This window comes from Neoarius graeffei, chromosome 15 (assembly GCF_027579695.1).
Source record: "Neoarius graeffei isolate fNeoGra1 chromosome 15, fNeoGra1.pri, whole genome shotgun sequence".
Lineage (NCBI taxonomy): Eukaryota > Metazoa > Chordata > Actinopteri > Siluriformes > Ariidae > Neoarius > Neoarius graeffei.
In genome coordinates this window covers 77,589,342-77,606,849 of record NC_083583.1, presented here as the reverse complement: position 1 = coordinate 77,606,849, position 17,508 = coordinate 77,589,342, and the positions used below count along the sequence as shown (strand labels likewise).

The 17,508-nt window shown below is 47.8% G+C and overlaps 1 protein-coding gene across 1 annotated transcript in view; it reads left to right on the top strand.

Moving 5' to 3' along the window:
- Positions 1 to 17,508, top strand: part of cpsf6 (cleavage and polyadenylation specific factor 6) — a 56,137-nt gene that overhangs the window by 36,668 nt on the left and 1,961 nt on the right. The window contains exons 2-8 of the mRNA XM_060941888.1: positions 2,022 to 2,195; positions 3,995 to 4,098; positions 4,883 to 5,028; positions 5,169 to 5,583; positions 10,628 to 10,713; positions 16,930 to 17,077; positions 17,176 to 17,308. Coding sequence (XP_060797871.1) covers positions 2,022 to 2,195; positions 3,995 to 4,098; positions 4,883 to 5,028; positions 5,169 to 5,583; positions 10,628 to 10,713; positions 16,930 to 17,077; positions 17,176 to 17,305 — 1,203 coding nt within the window. The 3' untranslated portion in view covers positions 17,306 to 17,308. The remainder of the gene's footprint in view (positions 1 to 2,021; positions 2,196 to 3,994; positions 4,099 to 4,882; positions 5,029 to 5,168; positions 5,584 to 10,627; positions 10,714 to 16,929; positions 17,078 to 17,175; positions 17,309 to 17,508) is intronic.

Here is a 17,508-nt window from a genome sequence, read left to right as displayed (position 1 = left end):
GAGAGAGAGAGAGACGCACACGGAGAGAGAGAGAGACACGCAGCGAGAGAGAGACATGCAGCGAGAGAGACACATGCAGCAAGAGAGAGACACATGCAGCTAGAGAGAGAGAGAGACGCATGCAGCGAGAGAGAGAGAGATGCATGCAGCGAGAGACACATGCAGCAAGAGAGAGACACATGCAGCTAGAGAGAGAGAGAGAGACGCATGCAGCGAGAGAGAGAGAGATGCATGCAGCGAGAGAGAGACACATGCAGCAAGAGAGAGACACATGCAGCGAGAGAGAGAGAGAGACGCATGCAGCGAGAGAGACACATGCAGCAAGAAAGAGAGAGAGACGCATGCAGCGAGAGAGAGAGAGAGAGACGCATGCAGCGAGAGAGACACATGCAGCAAGAAAGAGAGAGAGACGCATGCAGCGAGAGAGAGAGAGAGACGCATGCAGCGAGAGAGAGACACGCGCAGAGAGATAGACACGCGCAGAGAGAGAGAGAGACACGCGCAGAGAGAGAGAGAGAGAGAGACAGGCAGAGAGAGAGATGCAGAGAGAGAGAGAGAGAGAGAGACATGCGCAGAGAGAGAGAGAGACATGCGCAGAGAGGGAGACACATGCAGTGAGAGAGAGAGACACGTGCAGAGAGAGAGACACATGCAGTGAGAGAGAGAGACGCGCAGAGAGAGAGAGAGACGCGCAGAGAGAGAGACACGCGCAGAGAGACATGCGCAGAGAGAGAGACGGGCAGAGAGAGATGTAGAGAGAGAGACATGCGCAGAGAGAGAGAGACATGCGCAGAGAGAGAGAGACACGCGCAGAGAGAGAGAGAGAGGCACGTGCAGAGAGAGAGGGATGCAGAGAGACAGAGACACAGACAGAGTGAGAGAGAGACACAGACAGAGAGTGAGAGAGGGACACAGTGTGAGAGAGAGACACAAAGACATACAGAGAGAGAGAGACACGCACGCAGAGAGAGAGGCACAGAGAGAGAGAGACAGACGCGCAGAGAGAGAGAGACAGACACGCAGAGAGAGCGTGACAGACGCGCAGAGAGAGACGCACAGCGAGAGAGAGACACGCGCAGATAGAGACATGCAGAGAGAGAGAGAGACATACAGAAACAGAGATACACATGCAGAGAGAGAGAGAGACACATGCAGAGAGAGAGAGACACGCAGAGAGTGAGACACGCGCACACAGAGAGAGAAGGCTGACACGTTGCTCCTGTGTTTAGTTGAGGAGAGATCAGATCTGCTTGAGGGAACAGAAATGTTTGGGTTGTTTCTCATCCCTGTCCTGATGATCTCTATCGGAGCCTCAGTGTCTCCTCATCCCAGGTGGTGTCGGTCTGTCGGGACCTGAAGGTTTAGGACCTGGATGAGTTCTGCACTGGAGTAAGAAAGGCCTCCAGCCTCAGTTTGACATTGTGGTGATGGATGTCCATCTCACTACAAGACCTGACCCTCACACCCATATGAGCACGCTGGACATCGCAGTCCAAAAAAAATCCCACATGAAGCTCTTTCTCTTGTACCTACAGCTAGAACAGTATCTGCTCTTCTCTGAAGGCTTCCTTTGGAGAATTGTCTCACTTTTGTCCATACTAACCACCAGGAACACCTACCACACACGACCTGCTGTTTTGGAGATGCTCCATGACACTTCCTCAGGTCTTTACATGTTTCCGTTTTTCCTGCTTCCAACACATCAGCTTTGAGAGCTGACCCTTCACTCGCTGCTGCTGGAGCGAGGTCATCGCTGTTACTCACTGCGCTGATGTTGGACCAGAAGACCTGGCTCGGAATCAACCTGCCAGTTCATCCCAAAGGTGTTCATGTCGTGTCTTTCAGGATGTTGTGTGGTCAGTTAATCAGAGGAAACGCAGGTGGACGTGAGATCAGGGGCTCAGGATGGATGGTAAAAGTAGCCAGGCTACACTGAAGATGCGTCCGTGATTAATGTCACAGCGCCGACTTAAGAAAGGTGCTTAAGAAAGGTATCTGAGATGTGTGTGTGTGTGTTGCAGGGTGGAGACGCCCTGGAGGCAGAAGCTGACGCTCTTTATGACGATGTGTTGACGGGATCTGTGGACAGCGTGAGCGCTCTGGGAAAGCAGGAGTCGAAGGAAGAGGACGTCAAGCTGGAGGTGGAACCTGTTGAAGGAAAACGGTTCTCTGTCTACGTGGGGAACTTCACCTGGGTGAGCTTTACCACTCGGAGGGTAAACGGTTAGTGAGCGGTCGTTTCCTCCGGGTTTTCGTTTGTTTCCTGCAAACGAGTTGTGACGTGGTGTTACGAGTAGCAGAGCGCCACTCTGATAAAGTGTCAGCAGACTACCGTCTCTGGACTCGGAGTTAAAGTGCTGATGACACGTTTTTGACATCTTTGGCGATGTTTTATAACATAAAAAGTCATTCCCGATGATCCATATATTAATTCACAAAGGCGCCTATTTTACAAGTTATGATAAAAAACGTGGCTATTTGGGCAAATTTGACGGGGCTGCAGCACCCAGGAGACGAAAGAGGAGGAGGAGCTATATGACGTCAGTGAAAGAACCTTCCTCCTAACTTACCAGTTTGTTGTTGATGCGGCAGGTGTTCAGTTTGTCATTATTAGTATTATTATTATACATTTTATATATATTATAGTTATTATGCCTTCGCGTTGTGTTGCCGGCTTTTGCTCCAAAACCTACAAGGATGGGGTAAGTTTATTCAAGTTTCCCAGAGATCCCGAGCTGCATGCGAAGTGGGTGAAGCAAGTCAGGCGCACTCGTGACAAGTGGGAGCCCTCACCAACATCCGTCCTGTGCTCTGAACACTTCGATTTGGATTGTTTTGACACCCTTCCCAGCTTAAAAGAATCTCTTGGGTGTTCAGTTCAGCACAAACGTGTGCTGCTACCATCAGCAGTGCCTACACAGTGTTGCCAGATTGGGAGGTTTCCCGCCCAGTTGAGCGGTTTCAAGTGCATTTTGGTGGGTTTTGGGCTGGAAAACGTCAGCAGTATGTGTTGCCAGATACTGCTGAAGTTTTCCAGCCCAAAATATGTTCAAAACCCACCAAAATGCACTTGAAACCGCCCAACTGGGCAGGAAACCTCCCAATCTGGCAACACTGCCAGTATTCCGGAGGGGGTCTACTAGTAGCTATGCCGGATCCAAAGACAGTCCTCCTGTCAGAACATGTGTTGTGAAACGACATAAGATAAAGGTACGTAGAGCTATAGATTCTACATGATAATCATAAATGTAATCATAAAGTCGGCGTGATATCAGTCATGTATTTGCTTGTGAAAGCTTGCAGCTTTCATGTAACTGCCGCCTAGCAACGAGAGGCAAGGGGTAAAGAGGGTAGGCTATCATAGATTCTATTCGGAAGAGATCAACACAATTCTAGACTCCCAGAAGAGGAAGAGCTAGCACTAGAGAGTTCACCGGCGTTTTCATGCGCCATTTCTATTGAGTAGAACCAGAGTAGAACAGCCAGTGAACCGCAGCGTGTTCTTCCGCTGACGTCACAACATGGCCGCGAGCCACGGACCCAGTTTTCTTGCGCTGTGCAATTAAAAGTTGGATATTTGCGTAACAACAGCTTCTTTTCACGTAATTATAACAGAAATCTAACATGTTTGCCATGTTGTATAGTTTATTTAAGAAATTGCATAGAGTCATGTTCGTGTCATCAGCACTTTAAAACGTGCACTAATCACCATCGGATACCTGACTAATCCCACATGACTCCACACTGTTCTGTTCTGTTCAGTCTTCCTGCTTCAGCTCAGCTGTCGCGATTCCCTGATTAGTTGAATGCATGAACGAGGGCTGAAACACTTGCACACACACCTCCCCCTAGTGGCCAGAGCATGTATAACCCTGAGGTGTCGGGGATCCTGTGCATGTGGTCAGCTGGGGCATTTCCTGAGCCCTGGTTTCTTTATGACAGAGACTGTTTCTAATTTGATCATTTCTGTTTTGTTTTGCTTTTTTAACCCAAGTGGACATCAGACAGCGATCTGATAGCGATGGCGCGAAGGCAGGGAGTGAAAGACATCGTTGAAATTAAGTTTGCAGAGAACAGGACTAATGGGCAGTCCAAAGGGTGAGTTCTTCCTCTTTTTTTTGTATCTGTGTGCGTGTGTGTGTGTTAGGGCTGTGTACCGGTACTGTACCATGAAAATCGATTCGGTACAGGTCCAAAATACCGGATCATGAAGTACCGGTACTGTACTGATATAAATTTACACCAAGTATCTGCTTATTTTGTGACTGAAGGTGCGTAAATCCTACCACAAAGACGAAAATTTAGCACTGGAAAAGACGCAAAATGCCGCGCTGAAACTTGAAATCAGAGCACTTTGATTTGAGATCCTCTCGCCACAGTCTCACGAGACATTGCGAGAGCTTGGCTGATCCAGCGTTCTGATTGGTCAAAAAGACTCAAAAGCAGGTCAGCCATTTTTCCTTTGCTGGCGTTGGCAGCCTTTGCTGCTTTGTGTAATTTTGCCGCGTAAGTTAAAGGCCGCGGACTGCGCGGAGTCTGTAGTACTCTAGTGTAGTCACTTCTCGCTGTGAGACAACTTATGACCTTTTGTCCCAAGTTAACTATAGGGTGGCTGAGAAGTGAGGTCGGAAACCTAGTTATGTTCGGTTTTCTTTGAATAAAGATACTGACAAGTTGTCAACAGTTTATTAATGTTTCTGTCATTATTGAAGAAGTTCAGAAGAATTTGTCAAATTGTTCAGGTACAGGTACAGGTCCGGGCCTGTACCTAAACCTCTGTACCGGTACCTGTACCTGATGTTACGTTTAGGTACACAGCCCTAGTGTGTGTGTGTGCACGCCAATCAGCCCTTATTTTTTTTAACGTGTGTGTGTGTGACAGCTATGCTGAGATGGTGGTGTCCACAGAAGAGTCTCTGAAGCGTTTATTAGAGACCATGCCACAGTGCAAGATAAACGGGGAGAAACTGGCGTGTCGTCATGTTTCCTGGAGAAGCCAGGCTGAGTTCGAGGCTGAGGCCAGAAAACGTAAGAAATCTCTTTCCTTTCAAACTGTCGCTGGTGTGCAGATTGACACGCGACACGATATCAGCTCTGGTATCCAGAGACGGGCTAGTGAGGCGCCGCGCCACTGAATCACCAGCTTCCTGTGCTGTCTTTCCAAACAGGGATTCCTCTGAGACTGACCCCCAAAGCTGACTCGGAGCGAGCCAACGGGGGGAATCCATCCGCTTCGTCTCCCACAGACTGCCGTTCCTTACCTTTACCTCGGATGTTGCCTCCAGCCAAACCCCCTCCCCTCATGCCCTCATTTTATAACACTCCTCCTCCTCCTCTTCCTCCTCCTCTTGCTCCTCCTTCTCTTCCTCCTCCTCTTGCTCCTCCTCCTCTTCCTCCTCCACTTTTTAACACTCCTCCTCCTCCTCCCATGTTCCATCCACACATTCCTCACATTCCCAACACACACATCATCAACGCACACACCTACAACTTGCACACGCCCTCACTACACATCAACCCCGCCTTCTTACCCCCGGGTCCTGCAGCACGCAGCAGCAGATCGACGAAGTTCAGCCAGCCGGGGTGAGGACCACCTGAGACTTTTTTGTTTTTTCTCAGATGTACGGTGCCTTGTGAAAGTATTCACCCCCTTGGTGTTTGTCCTGTTTTGTCGCATTACAAGCTGGAATTAAAATGGGTTTTTGGAGGGTTAGCACCATTTGATTTACACAACATGCCGACCACTTTAAAGGTGAAAATTGTTGTTTTATTGTGACACAAACAATAATTAAGATGAAAAAACAGAAATCTGGAGTGTGCATAGGTATTCCCCCCCCCCCCCCCCCCCCCAAAAGTCAATACTTTGTAGAGCCACCTTTTTCTGCAATTCCAGCTGCAAGTCTCTTGGCGTATGTCTTTATTAGCTTAGCACATCTAGCCACTGGGATTTTTGCCCATTCCTCAAGGCAAAACTGCTCCAACTCCTTCAAGTTAGATGGGTTGTGTTGGTGTACAGCAATCTTCAAGTTATGCCACAGATTCTCAATTGGATTGAGATCTGGGCTTTGACTCGGCCATTCCAAGACATTTAAATGTTTCCCTTTAAACCACTCCAGTGTAGCTTTAGCAGTATGTTTAGGGTCATTGTCCTGCTGGAACGTGAACCTTCATCCCAGTCTCAAACCTCTGACTGACTCAAACAGGTTTTCCTCCAGAATTGCCCTGTATTTAGTGCCATCCATCTTTCCTTCAGTCCTGACCAGCTTTCCTCTCCCTGCAGATGAAAAACATCCCCACAGCATGATGCTGCCACCACCATGCTTCACTGTAGGAATGGTGTTCTCAGGGTTCTCCACGGATTGAAAATATAGGGGGGTGGGGGTCAATCGGATGACCTTGAAACAAATTTGCATGTCATTTGCATAAAATTTGCATAAAATACTCTCAAATAGTAATCATTTAGAATAGAGGAATCAATTGGACCGATACAAAATCAAGTTGGATCGGTGTTTTCGATGTCGACAGTGGAAGGAACTCTTACGCGTAAAACCGAATCGCTCGAGAGACATTTCGACAGAGTGTACGCACTTCAAGAGCTACAGTATCACTGACAGCCAGGTTATATCCTCATGGTTTTATAGGCAATATCACGCTTGCTGCACCAACTTTGAACTTTTTGTTTTTATCCTTTATTTCTCTGCCGACAATACCAATCAGTTATCTCGAACTTGGTGTCGATTCACACGTTATTATAAAGGCGTGTTATCTCCCGACGCAAGAACAATGTGTCAAAAACGCCGAAGTGTGAAACGCTTTCTCCAACAGAGAAAGGCTATCTGTCACAAAGAAAACAAAGGGACGTCTCTTCCTCATACCTGCCAACCTTGAAAAAATTTTATGAGTACAATTTTACAATTTCATGAGTACCCCCCCCCGTGTCAACCTCACCCCAACCCGGCGCGCATGCGCCCCCACAGACCACAACCAGCAGAACAAACACACACTTTCAATCCAGTTTTATTGATTGACCTTGGGAACATAGTCCAGTTTTGTAAAACATTCCTATTGATAGACTTTGGGAAACTGTTATCCATGGCTCTTGGGAACTTCCTTCCGTTTTGAAAAGCACAACAAACATTAAATACATGTGCAAATGAAATGAAATTAAAGTGCCATTCCACCATTGGATGTATTCTTTGGTATAAAATACAATATATTTTATGACAACATGACTCAACAGAGAAATCTTTTAGCTTCAAAATGATATATCAAACATAATTTTTTGACAACGACAGGTATATTAATTTTGCGACCAAAGTCACCTACCCTTTTAATTTCCACGCGGTAGTGAAACGTGATGTCATCAGCAGGTTCCCCTTCTTGTGTACCACGTGTCGGTCTATTTTTAGACCAGGAAACTCCCAAAGTGAGAGAGTCATTTCTCCTCGTATATGGGGGCCAAAAAAATTGCGAAAAATTTTGAGTTAATCTTTCAGTTAGCTAGATTTATTGGTATTAGCTAGATTTATTGGTATTAGCTAGATTTATTGGTATTATTTTTATCGCGTTCTATCCGCCATTGCTGATAATATGTGCCACGTCACACGTCACGTGGTACACAAGAAGGGGAACCTGCCGATGACATCACGCGCAGAAATTAAAAGGGTAGGTGACTTTGGTCGCAAAATTAATATACTTGTCGTTGTCAAAAAATTATGTTTGATATATCATTTTGAAGCTAAAAGATTTCTCTATCTAGTGATACCATTTATATATGTTGTCAAAATATATTGTATTTTATGCCAAAGAATACATCCAATGGTGGAATGGCACTTTAAACCAGAGCCACTCTTTCAAAATAAATAACACATTAAATTAATACAGTCTGTAAAAAAGGCACTTTCAACACAAAACATGGTCTGCACAAATTTCCCATGCAATAGGTTTAGACTTTTGCACTTTTTAACATGTTGGAAGTATATTGCATTATACAGTAAAATATTGCATTATACAGTACACTGCAGTATTTTGTAGTATGCCTTTTTCATGTGCGAAATATTGCATTTGCATTCGAAATATTGCATTTACTGCAGTAATACTGTATAAAAAAACATTTGATACTGCAGTACCACACAGGTTTTTTCATAAGAGGGATGAGCAATTTTCGACTTCACATCATCTGCAAACATTCTCGGCTACCACTGACAGAAGTTACCGACTGCCCTTAACATATACAACACGCTACGTTTTGTTGAGCACATCAATAAAGTGGTACTTATCATAGTGATTCAATGAGAGCGCGAGAGGAATTGTAATCAGGTTTCGTTGGTTACCGCATCGAATATGCAACCTCGAGTGATGGCTTCGAAGTTAAATGAAGAACTAGCCTGTACTGTTGGTGTTGTAAATGCACAAAATAACGGCTAGGAAGCTCTTGAGTACACGTGAAACACAACCGTTTCTGTTACAAATATAAAAACGACGTCTCTAACCGATGTTTCAATCCCCGACTCGCTCTCGCCACCTGGCTGCACCGCTGCACTCAAGTCAGAGACGCGAAGGAGGAAGGGGAGGGGGTGAAGAGGGTGGAGCCACACGCTCTGGAAGAGGGGCGGGGGGATTGGGCAAAGCGTTCCATTCTGGCCTTGAGTTTTCTCACAGATCAGCGGTATCAACTTCAGCGAGAACTTGACTGAAATGCGAGTTCGGACGATATGCGTACTTTTTAATGTGAAACGTACAGTCGTACAATGAGGTAAAAATTCGTAGCGGCTACGCAAGATGTGTACAGGTTGGCAGGTATGCTTCCTTTTGTAAAGGGGCGGCAGAAATTAAACGGGGGCGGGAATCACAGAAAGGGGGGCGGCCTGCACCTCTAAAACCCCTCGTGGAGAACCCTGTGTTCTCAGGGTGTTGGGTTTGCGCCACACATGGCGTTTCCCATGATGGCCGAAAAGATAAATTTTTGTCTCATTTGACCAGAGAATCTTCTTCCATGTGTTTGAGGAGTCTGCCACATGCTGCTGGGCAAACTCCAAACGTGTTTTCTTCAGCAGTGACTCTTTTCTGGCCACTCTTCCATAAAGCCCCGCCCACTCTGTTAAAGTGGTCCTATGGACAGATACTCCCATCTCCGCTGTGGATCTTTGCAGCTCCTTCAGTGTTATCTTTGGTGTCTGTTGCATCTCTGATTAATGCCCTCCTTGCCCGGTCTGTGAGTTTTGGTGGGCGGGGCCTTCTCTTGTCAGGTTTGTAGTGGTGCCATGTTCTTCCATTTTGCTATAATGGATTTAATGGAGCTCCGTGGGATATTCAAAGTTTGGGATATTTTTTATAACCCAACCCTGATCTATACTTCTCCACAACTTTGTCTCTGACCTGTTTGGAGGCTCCTTGGTTTTCATGTTGCTTGTTTAGTCGTGTTGCAGAGTCAGGGTCCTTCCAGAACAGGCTGATTTATACAGACATCATGTGACAGATCATGTGACACTTTGATTGCACACAGGTGGATCTTAATCAACTAATGATGTGACTTATGAAGTGAATTGGTTGGAGCAGCTCTTATTTAGGGGGATATATACGAAAGGGGATGCACACTCCAGATTTCTGTTTCTTCATCTTAATTATTATTTGTGTCACAACCAAAAAAACAAAACAAAAAAAAAACCCCACAATTTGCACCTTTAAAGTGGTCGGTATGTTGTGTAAATCAAATGGCGCTAACCCTCCAAAAACCCATTTTAATTCCAGCTTGTAATGCGACAAAACAGGACAAACACCAAGGGGGTGAATACTTTTGCAAGACACTGTACATAATGCAGATCCTGACAAATCCAACGTACAGAGGGAATTAAAATATTAATATTGAACAGCTTAAGTGATGTAGTAATATTTAACCCGAGTGGGATTTGTACTTTCACCAGCCCTGAATTTGGATTACGAATAAAAATTTCAAGGCAAAATTGTAACTCGTAATTCCAAGACTACTACATGTAAGAAGCACCAGCGTGTAAGAACACCCTCTCAGATTGAAATTTCAGCTGGAGTCTTCTCAACTACCTGCATTGTTGAGATAGAAGACGGTGCAGTAACGTATAACAGCAGGAATATGTGCGACTTCACTGTAGGCGGAAGTAACACAACTCTAATACTGCGAGAAAACACAAATAAACAGATCTAAAATGCAAGAGCTGTTGTGTGATTGACAAAACAAAAACTTGTATTACGTCTGTGTGAAAAAACTCGGTTTACAACTCGATGACCAAACTTGTAATTCCGAGCCTACAAGATGTAAGATGCACCAAAAACACTCCTCAGGTTGAAATTTCAGCTCCTTTCCCGTTTATTGAGTGACACAAAACCGTTCAGCCAAGTGGGAAATAATTTCTTGCCATGTTTCAGAGGTAAAAAGTCATTAAGTGGTCAGGGGGCGTGTCTTAGAAGAGGTTGGGGTGGGTACTGCGAAGTGACGCTGCGCAATACGCCGCTTGCATCATATTTCTGTTCATTTCAGCATCCGTGTGATTTAGATGAGTTAAGAGGAAAAGCAACATTGTGAAATCTGTGCAGTTAGATTTGGTGTGTGTGTGTGTGTGAGATGTAATGCTTCTTGTCTTGTGCCTAACAGGGATGGAGACTTTGAGGAGCTGATAAACAGGAACAGAACGATTGCCAGCAGCGCCATCACTAAAGCCATGTCTGCAGCCACGTCAGGTCTCCGACACACACGCTCTTAATGATGCTTGTAGTGTATAATAGTCAGAATCTGACAACTAGGTTAAGCAGGTGACCTTAGCACAAGAGCCAAAGGTCAAACAGTCAGTAGTAGGCGTGTCACATGATGTGAAATCCTCCTCCAATCCCACTCTTAATGACGGTATCACTGGTGCAGTGGGTGTGGGGTTTATACCTAATGATTTGGGTCGAAACTTCTTCATTATGACCGTATTGCTGTTGTCGTAGTAATATTCGCACTACGCTGCCCAGTTCTCCATTCTGATTGGTCAGAAGCTGTTGTGTTTCCACAACAGTGGCGGCGGCGGCTCTTCACTGGGCTTCGTCTAACACATTCTCATTTCTGTAACACCAGAGCAAATGACAAAGCGACGCGGCCTGAGCAGGATACTTCCTTCTCACACTGAACCAACATTCAGCAGTGTTGGCCATAAACGTGGGAGGAACCATAACCCCGGGTTTTAGCTGTAGTATTAATCATATACACCCACCACTTTATTAGGATCGCCCATACTTCCATCTGCTGTTTTCTGCAGTTCTCTAATCAGCCAGTCGCTTGACATCAAATCCCGCAGATACAAATCAAGAGCTTCAGTTAATGTTCACAATGTTCAAACATCAGAACGGGAAAAACTGTGATCTCACAGTGAAGTGTGACTTTCTTTCTGGTGTTGGTTTGAGCCAGATGGACTGGTTTGAGTATTTCAGAAGTTGCTGATCTCCTCCTGGGGTTTTCACACACAACAGTCTCTAGAGTTTACACAGAATGGTGCGGAAAACAAAAAACACTGAGTGAGTGAGCGACAGTTCTGTGGGTGGAAACAAACGCCTTGTTGATAAGAGAGGGTCAGAGGGAAATGGACAGATTGGTTCAAGCTTTTTTGCCAGGAAGGATATAGTAGCTCATATAATCACTCTTTACAACCGTGGTGAGCAGAAAAGCATCTCAGCATGCAACAGCAGAAGAACACATTGGGTTCCACTCCTGCAGCCAAGAACAGGGGGCTTAGAACCAACAACACGTTCCTATTAAAGTGGCCGGGGAGTGTGTGTTGTAAAGTCCAGCTGAAACAAGCCTGCAGCCGGTTTCACTAAAGTAGTTTAGACTGGTCTATGGGTTAAGATTGGTCTTAAGGTTCTTTATAGATCAGTCTAATGCAAGTAAGACAGTTTCACAAAAGTTAAGACTAATTTTTTAAGTCTAATTTTAGGCTTAAAAAGTAAGACACCCTCCCCCCAGTGGAAGACATGACGGTGGGATTGAGGAGATCCTCAAAGTATTCCTTCCACCGCCCGACAATGTCCCCAGTCGAGGTCAACAGCTCCCCACCCGCACTGTAAACAGTGTTGGCAGAGTACTGCTTCCCCCTCCTGAGGCGCCGGACGGTTTGCCAGAATTTCTTCGAGGCCAACCGATAGTCCTTCTCCATGGCCTCCCCGAACTCCTCCCAGTTCCGAGTTTTTGCCTCCGCAACTGCCCGAGCTGCAGCACGCCTGGCCTGCCGATACCCGTCGGCTGCCTCAGGAGTCCCGGAGGTCAACATGGCCCGATAGGACTCCTTCTTCAGCTTGACGGCATCCCTTACTTCCGGTGTCCACCACCGGGTTCGGGGATTGCCGCCACGACAGGCACCGGAGACCTTGCGGCCACAGCTCCGAACAGCTGCGTCCACAATGGAGGTAGAGAACATGGTCCACTCAGACTCAATGTCCCCCGCCTCCCTCGGAAGCTGGGAAAAGCTCTCCCGGAGGTGGGAGTTAAAGACCTCCCCAACAGAGTGCTCGGCCAGACGTTCCCAGCAGACCCTCACCATACGTTTGGGCCTGCCAGGTCTGTCCAGCTTCCTCCTCCGCCAGCGGATCCAACTCACCACCAGGTGGTGATCAGTTGACAACTCAGCCCCTCTCTTCACCCGAGTGTCCAAGACATAGGGTCGGAGATCAGATGACACGACTACAAAGTCGATCATCGACCTCCGACCTAAAGTGTCCTGGTGCCACGTGCACTTATGGACACCCCTATGCTCGAACATGGTGTTCATTATGGACAAACTGTGACTAGCACAGAAGTCCAATAACAAAACACCACTCGGGTTCAGATCGGGGAGGCCGTTCCTCCCAACCACGCCCCTCCAGGTGTCACTGTCATCGCCCACGTGAGCATTGAAGTCCCCCAGTAGCACAATGGAGTCCCCAGTCTGAGCACCTCAGTACCTCTCCCAGGGACTCCAAGAAGGCCGGATACTCTATACTGCTATTTGGCCCGTAGGCACAAACAACAGCAAGAGCCCTCTCCCCAATCCGAAGGCGCAGAGAGGCGACCCTCTAATTCACTGGGGTAAACTCCAACACGTGGCGGCTGAGCTGGGGAGCTATAAGGAAGCCCACACCAGCCCGCCGCCGCTCACCACGGGCAACTCCAGAGAAGTGGAAAGTCCAGCCCCTCTCGAGGAGCTGGGTTCCAGAGCCCAAGCTGTGCGTGGAGGTGAGCCCGACTATCTCTAGCCGGTACCTCTCAACCTCCCGCACAAGCTCAGGCTCCTTCCCCCCCAGCGAAGTGACATTCCATGTCCCAACAGCCAGCCGCTGTGTCCGGGGATCAGGTCGTCGAGGCCCCTGCCTTCGACTGCCACCCAATCCACACTGCACCAAACCCCTACTGCTACCTCTGTGGGTGGTGAACCCACAGGAGGTCGGGCCCACGTCACCTCTTCGGGCTGAGCCCGGCCGGGCCCCATGGGCAAAGGCCCGGCCACCAAGCGCTCGCATACGAGCCCCAACCCCGGGCCTGGCTCCAGGGTGGGGCCCCGGCTGCGTCCTACCGGGCGACGTCACGGTCCTGGATTTTTTCTCCATAGGGGTTTTTTGGTGAACTGCTCTTGGTCTGGCCTGTCACCTAGGACCTGTCTGCCTTGGGAAACCCTAACAGGGGCATAAAGCCCCCGACAACATAGCTCCTAGGATCATTCAAGCACACAAACCCCTCCACCACAATAAGGTGGCAGTTCTAGGAGGGGTTAGGGTTAGGGCTATGTCTTCCACTGAGGAGACTGAGGCTGATGACTCAGAGGTGGACTCGTCCATTACCCAAGCCGAAGTCACTGAGGTGGTTTGCAAGCTCCTCGGTGGCAAGGCACCGGGGGTGGATGAGATCCGCCCTGAGTATCTTAAGTCTCTGGATGTTGTGGGGCTGTCTTGGTTGACACGCCTCTGCAACATCGCGTGGCGGTCGGGGACAGTGCCTCTGGAGTGGCAGACTGGGGTGGTGGTCCCTCTTTTTAAGAAAGGGGACCGGAGAGTGTGCTCCAATTATAGGGGAATCACACTTCTCAGCCTCCCAGGGAAAGTTTACTCCAGGGTACTGGAGAGGAGAATTCGACCAATAGTCGAACCTCGGATCCAGGAGGAACAATGCGGTTTTCGTCCTGGTCGCGGAACACTGGACCAGCTCTATACCCTTCATAGGGTGCTCGAGGGTTCATGGGAGTTTGCCCAACCAGTCCACATGTGCTTTGTGGATCTGGAGAAGGCATTCGACCGTGTCCCCCGTGGTATTCTGTGGGGGGTGCTTCGGGAGTACGGGGTTCGGGGCTCTTTGCTAAGGGCTGTCCGGTCCCTGTACGAACGGAGCAGGAGTCTGGTTCGCATTGCCGGCAGTAAGTCAGACCTGTTCCCAGTGCATGTTGGACTCCGTCAGGGCTGCCCTTTGTCACCGGTTCTGTTCATAATTTTTATGGACAGAATTTCTAGGCGCAGCCAGGGGCTGGAAGGAATCCTGTTTGGGAACCACAGGATTTCATCTCTGCTTTTTGCGGATGATGTTGTCCTGTTGGCTTCTTCAAACCAGGACCTTCAGCATGCACTGGGGCGGTTTGCAGTCGAGTGTGAAGCGGCTGGGATGAGAATCAGCACCTCCAAGTCCGAGGCCATGGTTCTCGACCGGAAAAGGGTGGCTTGCCCTCTCCAGGTTGGTGGAGAAGTCCTGCCTCAAGTGGAGGAGTTTAAGTATCTCGGGATCTTGTTCACGAGTGAGGGAAGGATGGAGCGTGAGATCGACAGGCGGATCGGTGCAGCCTCTGCAGTGATGCGGTCGCTTTACCGGTCCGTCGTGGTGAAGAAGGAGCTGAGCCAAAAGGCGAAGCTCTCAATTTACCGGTCGATCTACGTTCCGACTCTCACCTATGGTCATGAGCTTTGGGTAATGACAGAAAGAACAAGATCGCGGATACAAGAGGCTGAAATGAGTTTCCTTCGCAGGGTGGCTGGGCGCTCCCTTAGAGATAGGGTGAGAAGCACAGTCACTCGGGAGGAGCTCGGAGTAGAGCCGCTGCTCCTCCACATCGAGAGGAACCAGCTGAGGTGGCTCGGGCATCTTTTTCGGATGCCTCCTGGACGCCTCCCTGGGGAGGTGTTCCAGGCATGTCCCCCCGGGAGGAGGCCCCGGGGAAGACCCAGGACACGCTGGAGGGACTATGTCTCTTGGCTGGCCTGGGAACGCCTCGGTGTTCTTCCCGAGGAGCTGGCCGAGGTGTCTGGGGAAAGGGAAGTTTGGGCTTCCATGCTTAGACTGCTGCCTCCGCGACCCGGTCCTGGATAAGCGGAAGAAGACGAGACGAGACCCTCCCCCCAGTCTAATATGGGTCTAAAAAAGCTTGAAATGTTAAGGCAGTGAAGTACAGTGCAAGTATGTAATACACAAATTTAGGCGATTATAATCTAACTATAAAGTATTCAATAAAGAACAAAGTGTAATGCCAGCTTATTCATTTTATTACTTATATTTATATTATTTATATATATTTATATCAATTCATTTATGCATATAATTACATCACCACTCATCACTTATCTCTCTCTCATACACACACACACACACACACACACACACACACACACACACACACACACACACATATTACTACATCACTCCTCCATCTGCGCGAGTCTCTTCAATTTAAGTTGCAGTCTTTCCTTTTGGAGCTGCAAGACCTCAATCTCCAGAAGGAGTTTTTTCTCCTCCAGATGAAGGTTGTTGTATTGCTTGTCAGGCACCATGGCCATGGTGGTGGTTCTGGTGGTGGTGGCAGATGTCTGGGAGTCCTCCACAACCGGTTCAGGGATCAAGGAAACTTAAAAAAAAAAAATCAGACCAAGGTTTTCATTATTAGGAACTGTAGTCACACCACAACATAGTATTTAGGTCAGCTTGTTCCAAACGTCTTTCTTTACGTGAACTACCTACTGTAGCAGAATTTAAATCTATGTTGGTCAAACCAACGACTGTAGAGCCTATGGGTCAAACCTATGTTCCATCGTTTAGTAACAGACCTTGGTATCAACCGAGTGGAATAGCTATTTCACCATCGCAAGGTAACTGTAGCTTAGCTCAGTGCTGTGGGAACATAATCTCCCCTACTGTTTATGCTGAAATGACAATAAAACCCCACTTGACAACATTTATAACTTAAACAAGACTCTACCTGTAATTTCGTCCTGATCGCTAGGCTCTTCGTGTAGTGTCACATCCGCGCAGGTACTGGGTGACGACAACTCCGAGGGTGAAGGAGCCTCAGCTTCAGCGTTGCTAAGGGAGCTGCTGCTGGGTCTGGCGAAGCCGGTTACTCCACTCTCCTTTCCTCCTTTCACTCCCCAGAATAAGGGCGACTCGTCGCCATAAATGTTGATGACCATTTCGGTGGTTACTTTTAGTTTCCGTTTCTGCACGGCAGCAACATCTCTTCTCGCAGATGGATTAACGCTATTCACAGACGACGTTATTTTTTCCCACACTTCATGTTTTTTCTTATTGCTACATTCTTCGCTGAATTTGCCTAATAAAACATCTTTGTAGGAATTAAATTCCTCTAATATAGCCAGATTTTCCGAGTGGCTAAACGGCACTGAACGACCACTGTCCGCCATTTTTTTTGTTTTGAAAAGAGTCTAAAAATACCCACAATCCTTTGCAGCATAGTACGACTTAAGATAGTCGGAGTCTTAACTGCTTTGTGCAACAGTATTTGTTAGACGTCTATGCTAAGCCTGACTATACCCGCTGTCTAAGTTAAAGTCATAGTCTAACTTAGTGAAACCGGCTGCTGGAGTCATATCAGCATGTGTTAGGGGTTAGCATGGTTAAACCATGTGATCAGAGAGCCGTAACCACGGAGTTTCCTGCTCTGTCCTTTCTCTCAGGTGACATCCGGATGGCTATCGAGTCCCTGTACACGGCGACAGCGGTGATCAAACAGTCCCGTGTGTCCTACGACAAGCGGTGCCGCATGCTCGTCGAGTCCCTTAACAACTGTCTGAACTCCATAGAGACCAAATGCTTCCCTTCAAGGTGTGTGTGTGTGTGTGTGTGTGTTCGTGTTCTAATCTTTTCCATTGAGTTTTCTGCTGACACTGAACATAATCCTTTCCTTCTGTCCACATGTGTAGTAAGAGGCACCGTTCTCGGGAGCGAGAGAGGAGCAGGTCGAGGGAGCGATATCGGGAGCGCTCGTCCAGCTCAGAGAGGGAGAGAGAACGGGAGCGAGGGCGTGACCGAGAGTACAGGGACAGGCATTGATGGGTGAGACGTGTTCCCTCCTCCTCCCCATACACACCTGCATGCTTACATGGGAATGTAACAGGAATTCTCAATTCTGATTGGTCAGAAGACAGGGTTCTGCTTGGTGGTTCTCACTGCTCGAACAGAAGTGATAACAGGAAGTAACCTGTTTTACAGAAGTGCCGTTAAAACGTTAAACTAATCCAGAACAGTGCAGTTGT